Here is a 7045-nt window from a genome sequence, read left to right as displayed (position 1 = left end):
CCCTGTGCCCCCCCCCGACCCCACAGACTTACCTGGAAGGATCTGTAGGAGCTGTTCTCCACTGGTGCTTCACTGCCATATGCATGTGCGTGTGCATATGCATGTAGTATCTCTTGCCTCTGATTGCCCTCCCCACTCTCCCTAGCTCCAAGAAGTCCCTTGCAGTCTGGAACTCTGCCAGCCTGCAAGGGGAAATCCATGCTTTCCTGCGTTTTTCTCCTTTAAAGGAGAAAATCCATGTTTTTCTCTGTGAAAGGAGAAAACACATTTCCTCACATTTTTTCACAGCAAACAGAAAATCTGGGTCCCTGGTAATCAGTTGTTAACTACAGTTTCTTACTAGACTAGATAATATGCTAATTCTATTCTTCATCAGCAAACAAACTGGCTAAATTTGGCCCTGGTGAGCAAATCAATAGGGGATTTTGAATTCCTCATAGAAAAAAGATACATTGAACCCTGACTATATTTTTGGTTATCTGGACCAGATAAAAGTTTCACCTTTAAAATTAAAATTTCCAATCCACTTTGATATAGATTTAACAGAAATAGTTATTTCCCTAGTGCCTGAAGTATTGTATCCATGAAATAAACTCTGAGTAGAGTAACAAGGATGAATCATTATGATTGCCTACATAGGACCTTTAAAGCATGGTAACTTATTTTCTATAAGCATGGCCTAATGGAGAATTCTAATAGAATAAAAGCCTTAGTCCGTCTGCCTGTCTGTCCATAATGCTTTATTCGCACTCCGGTTGGCTGTCTCGGCAGCCAATCAGAGTGCTCTACACAGACAGAAACAGATGGCGGAGCACTGTCATGACAATAGGGACTGAGGGGCTGAAGGGGGCCTCTCTCTCCTGTTCCTTGGAGGCTGAGTGGGATGGTGGGGACCGGAGCACCACCAAAACGGAGGGGATGGACCCTGCCCCCCCCCGGTCTGCTTCTTGGAGCCAGCCCCCCCGAAGTGGCAAGGGGTAGGTACGGAATGGCTCCAGGCCTGGCCCAAAGAGGAGGGGGGAAACAGCTCTAGCCCCGACCCAAAGCAGCAGGGGGAGGTGGGGAACAGCCCAGGCCCCAGCCTGAAGGGGAAGGGAAATGGCCCAGGCCCTGGCCGGAAGCGGCGGGGGAGGTGAGGAGCAGCCCCAGCCCTGGCCCAAGGTGGGGGGGAGGAAGGACGGACACAGACATCTGTCCCCATCAGCACCCCCACCATCATTCTTGATGGGCAATTTGCTAGTCTACCATAAATGTCTAATATATTCAGTCAGGCCATAGTTTTCAGCTTGATTTCTGGAGCCTTTATATAAGCTGTAATGCAGATTTCTAGGGAGGACTGGAGTCCACTGCGAAGACAATGGGTATTTAGATCAAATATTCCCTTCCCATGCTCTCTGATAAACAAAACAAAGATAAAAGGATGGGAAGTAAGTAGCAAGGAACTGCACTGTTATGCTATTCTGCCAGCATAGGATACTAGATGCAACTGAAACTGGCAAAGTATCTCCAAGGGGAGAACCACTGCTTCAAAACAGATAGCTAAAGTATACCTGATACAGAGTACTACTACCATGACTGGGGTTGAGGAATTTATAGAAAAAGGATCTATAATACTATTTACCTTCAGAATAATAAAGTCCACCTAACTCCTTCTGGGAATCACCACAACAAGAGCTTTTATGTTTGCTCTATTATGTCAGCCAAAAGGTATACCCAAATGGTGTCTCAGTGAATCCAGCTGCCCTCCAGAGCAGACATCACTACTTATGGTGTTGGTCAAAGAGGACTGGAGCCATCTGGTGGGTTTCTGTTATGTGATGAAGTGGTTAGAATTTACAGGTCTGGATCATGTATGTGGAGGAGGAGTGTACAACTATGCTAGCCGTAGAACCCTAGTACACCTGACCCAAGGAGAGGGAAGAGAAACTCACAATTTATGTTTCTATAAGCCAATGAAAAGCTAATGCAACTCAGGCATTATGATGAGTGGCAGCATAAAACCCCCAGCTCTGAACTGTAACAGACCTTTCCATCTGAGAGTCTTCGAAAGGAAGTCAGTGGACACAATGGCTATTCTCCCTCCATCCTGTGAAATACATATTTTAGGAAACTGCTAACCTGTAGACTAGTTTTTAACCAACAACTCTCATTCCTTTCCAAGTAACAGGAAAAAGGCCATTAACCTAACACCACTAAGAGGCAGAGTAGGAGCCTTATGTCCAGAAACAGATTCCAATGTCATGTTTACTGGGGTCTGATACTATATTGAACCTATAGTTCATCTATGTCCAAGAACAGGAGTGGCCAACCTGTGGCACAAATGCTTTAAGTGGCACAGGTGGCCTCCATGTGTGGTATGTGGCATACAGTGCAGGGACTTTTAAGCAAAGAATCAGATTGGGCATGGATCAGAAAGCAGAAAAGCAGATCAAGCAGGGCACACAGGGTGTAGGGAGCAGCAAATCAAACAGGGAAAGGAGACTGAAGTTGTACTTGGGGAGGGCACAGGGCTTAATTTGTAGCACACCTGCCAAAAAAGGTTGGCCCTCACTGTCCTAGAACATACACTTTCCTGTGTAGATACCCAGAAGCCTCCCTTTTCCCTTCTTAAGATCAGCGCTGTCTGGAGCACCCCTAGCCAGTGACAATCTCACACCAGAGTACATCTCTATGGGATACCTTGATTCCACTGCTGCCTCTTTGCATTTTGATCACTCTTACCACTTTATCTCCAGTGTTGCACAAAGTCTTGAAAAAATGCAGTTCTAGCCTGGGAATTTACACAAGTCTCTGAGGTTAGTAATCCCTCCTTTCCGTTGAGACCTGCTAGAATCTGTGTGTGATGAGAGTACAGACCTACCTGGTGGGGGGCTGAGATGCAATCCATTTTTCAGACTCCACTGAACAGGGAAAATACCAGCACTGTTGACATGGCAAACATAGGACGGGGTATTCAGGCATTCAGGTCGCAAGTCATCCATTTCTACCAAGAAATATTTTTCATTGAATACCTGCAGAGTTATCCAAAAAATTTAGAGTAGCAGAGGAAAGTACTACTGCCTTTAAAAAAAAATACCACTGTCAGATATTCTTCCAAATCCCCCATCTAAAAAAATGAGGGTTTGTCTATATGCAGAAGTTACTGCCTTAAGCAAGAGCTCAAATTTACAGTGCACTAGCTACATCACACTAATTCATGTAGACCCTTTCAGTGCAGACTAAATGACAGGGAATAAACTACCTCATGCAAAAGGTCTCACTGTGTGCCAAGACTGTCCACAAGGAAAACACTGGTGCAAAGTAGCTAGTGGGCTACAAATTTCCACCTTAGCCTACTTCCTAATAACTTCCCCATATAGATGTGTCCTCAGAGGATTAAAAAGAAGGTAGGATGGCCTTAGGAATCAGAGACTAGCAGACTGTACTCCAATACCTGGAAAGTTAATTAAAGCAATCAATTTATAAGCACATCAAGGAAGCAGCAGCAAGTAATTACTTGGGTCTTGGACAAAAGTTACTTTTGTAGTGTTATATACAACCTTATAGTGTTACAAAACTCAAGGGTCCACACATTCAGGTTGTTTGTAGCATTACAGAAAAGGTGGATTCACTGCAAAAAAAGTTCCTGTTTCAAAAAGAAACTTCTTTGCAGGCCTATGCTTTGTAGTGTTACTTGTAACATTTGGACACTTACATGTAATGCTACAGGATCCCCCCAGCATCTCACAGTGCTCCACTCTGCCCACAGTTGTTCAGCCAGTGGACTGTGGGCACTGTAATACCTGGCACTCTCGCTGTGATGGTTGTAATGGATTGCATATCCTCATAGTACTTTTTTGTACTATTGAAAATAGCTTCAGTATTGTAGTGAACATGCATCCAAGAACTCAGAGAGCTTTATTGTGATTCAGAATAAAATAAAAATGTGGTCATCAAGGTAAACATTTCTCTCTCACGAGAAGATAAACTTAGCAGACAAAATAAAAAAAGAGTGAATATACTACACTCTGGGGCTTTAGGCTCCTGATTACACATTAGAAACACATCATCATGTTATAAAATAAAACAAGAATTTGGATTTTTTTTCAAACCCACAGTAATGAATTGTTCAATGTGCTAATACTGATTGGAATCCTAGACAAGTTGGTTATTTCACTAGGTCATGATTTTCAAAACTGAAACAGGATGGATGAGAGCATAGATTAAATTTACATCTGATTTAAGCTGGGAAAGTTGTAAATGACAACTTGGAGAATGTGAATTGTGAGAACACAGGGTAGAGGGCATCTTATTGACTAACTGAATCAGATGCTAAATGAGCTATTGCTCAATAAAACTTATGCATCTCTAATTCAGTTAGTGTAAGGTGCACCTCTACTGTGCCTTTTGTCTGATTTCAGACTAACACAGCTAACTACCTCTCTGTGTAAGAAGATAGTACAGACTTAAATACTGGGAAGTTAATAAAATCTAAAGATTATTATAGAATCATAGAAAATATGGGTTGGAAGGGACCTCAGGAGATCATCTAGTTCAGTCCCCTATTCAAAGCAAAACCATCCCCAACTAGATCATCCCAGCCAAGGCTTTGTCTAGCTGGGTCTTAAAAATTTCCAAGGATGGTGATTACACAGTCATTATAGGTACCATGTTCCAGTGCTTTACTACCTTCTTAGTGAAAAAGTTTTCCTAATATCTAACCTAAACTTTGCTTGCTACAACTCAAGACCATTGGTTCGTGTTCTGTCATCTGCCACCACTGAAAACAGTTTAGCACCGTCCTCTTTGGAACCACGCTTCAGGTAGCTGAAGGCTGTTGTCAAATCCCCCTTCAATCTTCTCTTTTCCAGACTAAATAAGCCCAGTTCCCTTAGCCTCTCCTCAGAAGTCATGTGCTCCAGCCCCCTAACCATTTTTACTGCCCTCCACTGGACTCCCTCCAATTTGTCCACATCCTTTCTGTAGCAGGGGGCCCAAAACTGGATACGGTACCCCAGATGTGGCGTCACCAGTGCTAAATAGAAGGGAGGAATCATTTCCCATGATCTGGTTGCAATGCTCCTACTAATGCAGTCCAATATGCTGTTAGCCACCTTTGCAACAGGGGCAGAGTGTTGACTCATATTCAGCTTATTGTCCACTGCAACCCCCAGGGCCTTTTCTGCAGAGCTGCTGCATAGCCAGTCAGTCCCCAACATATATTGGTGCATGGGACTGTTCTGCCCTAAGTGCAGGACTTTGCACTTCTCCTTATTGAACATATTTGTCATAGACATTTCTTTTGGTACAATCCTCCAATTTCCCCAGGTCCCTCTGAATTCTAGCCCTACCCTTCAATGCATCTACTATTCCCTCAGCTCGGTGTCAATCACAGACTTGCTGATGGTACACTCCATCCCATTCAGGATGTGACAGAAATGATCCCGAACCTTATCCGGCCCACCGATTATTACGCCATGGTTCTAATCCATGTGGGCACTAACAATGTGGCTGGGAACAATCTGGATCACCTCATGAAGGAGTACAAGGCTCTAGGGGCCAAGGTGAAGAAGACAGAAGCACAGGTGTTCTTCTCATCTATCCTCCCAGTGAGCAGACGTGGATGACGCCATGAGACCTGCATCAGGAAGGCCAGCTTACTGCTTTGGAGCTGATGTTACGAGATGGGCTTTGGCTTTTTGGACCACGACCCATACTTCCGAACAAGAGACATGCTCGGGTGGGATGGGCTACATCTCTCCCCGAAAGGTAAGCGTGTGTCCTCTTTCAGGTTGGCTGATCTCCTCTGGCAGGCTTTAAACTAGGTTTGTCAGGAGAAGGGAAGGACAAGGATGGAGGGATCCATGGAACACTAAACCATGAGATACCCACAAGATCAGTCCAGGTAAGTATCAAAGAACCTATTAGATAGGAGTATAGGGGAAATCTAGGGGTAGCCACCAGGGGAATTAAATGTATATATACAAATGCCAGGAGCATGGGAAACAAGCAAGAGGATCTAGAATTCTTGCAGTAACTTTGACCTAGTGGGTCTAATGGAAACCTGGTGGAACCCTACTCATGACTGGGTAGTAAGAATAGAGGACTATAGGTTGTACAGGAGAGAGAGAGAAGGGAAAAAAGGAGGGGGTGTTGCTCTCTGTGTCAAAGAACAGTACACATCTTCCCTAATCAAATTGGGATCAGGGGATGAACAAGCAGAGACTCTGTGGGTTAGGATCTAAGGGGGTCAGGGGGAAAGGGACCTGGTGGTGGGGGTATACTACAGACCTCTGCACCAGGAGGATGAGCTAGACGGGGAATTTTCCAGGCAGCTCTCAGAGGCTGTGCAGTCTAGATACATGGCAGTCATGGGGGACCTTAACTACCCAGACGTATGCTGGGAGGAACAGTCAGCTAGATCTAACCTCTCATGCAGGTTCTTAACCTGCATTCAAGACCCCCACCTAACACAGGAGGTAAGGAGTCCCACCAGGGGTAACGCCTTGCTTGACTTGGTGTTGGCCACAGGGGATATCCTGGTGGGGGACCTGCAGATTCAAGGCAACTTAGGGGACAGCTATCACCAAATGATAAAATTCACTATCCAGAGAAGGGCAGGCACTATACCTAGCAGGACGCAGGTGCTAAACTTTAAAAAGGCTGACTTTAATAGACTCAGTGGATTGGCTAGCAGGGTACTAGGAACCAAGAGCCCAGATGCTTTGGGGGATCCAGGAGGGGTGGTCATTCCTTAAGGATACCATTCTTTGGGCTCAGAGTGAGACAATCCCATGGCAGAGAAAAGGGGAAAAGGGGCCAGGAAGCCCCTTTGACTAACCAAGGTCATCAAGGATACCTTAAGGGCAAAAAAAGTAGCATACAGAAAGTGGAAGCAGGGGGTAGCTAGCAAGGAGGAGTACACTTCCTTGGCCCACACCTGTAGGCAGTCAGTCAGGAAGGCCAAGGCAGCTCCAGAACTTAGGCTAGTGGCAGGGATTAAGGACAATAAAAAGTCCTTCTTTAGGTACATTGGGAGCAAAAAGAGGGTGCAGGGTAGCATAGG

The 7045-nt window shown here is 45.0% G+C and overlaps 1 protein-coding gene across 7 annotated transcripts in view; it reads right to left on the bottom strand.

The window, feature by feature from the left end:
* Window positions 1-7045, bottom strand: part of SFMBT1 (Scm-like with four mbt domains 1) — a 171483-nt gene that overhangs the window by 87057 nt on the left and 77381 nt on the right. For 6 of the 7 annotated variants that reach the window (XM_019505201.1, XM_019505204.1, XM_019505203.1 and 3 more), the window contains one exon: window positions 2861-3011. The exons of the other annotated variant lie outside the window; for it this stretch is intronic. In XM_019505201.1, coding sequence (XP_019360746.1) covers window positions 2861-3011 — 151 coding nt within the window. The remainder of the gene's footprint in view (window positions 1-2860; window positions 3012-7045) is intronic. 7 annotated transcript variants of the gene reach the window in all.

The sequence above is a fragment of the Gavialis gangeticus genome, unplaced genomic scaffold (assembly GCF_001723915.1).
Source record: "Gavialis gangeticus isolate Ggan-Ray unplaced genomic scaffold, GavGan_comp1, whole genome shotgun sequence".
NCBI classification, from domain to species: domain Eukaryota; kingdom Metazoa; phylum Chordata; order Crocodylia; family Gavialidae; genus Gavialis; species Gavialis gangeticus.
Note: the sequence above shows the minus strand (reverse complement) of the source record. Positions and strands in the feature narration are given on the sequence as shown.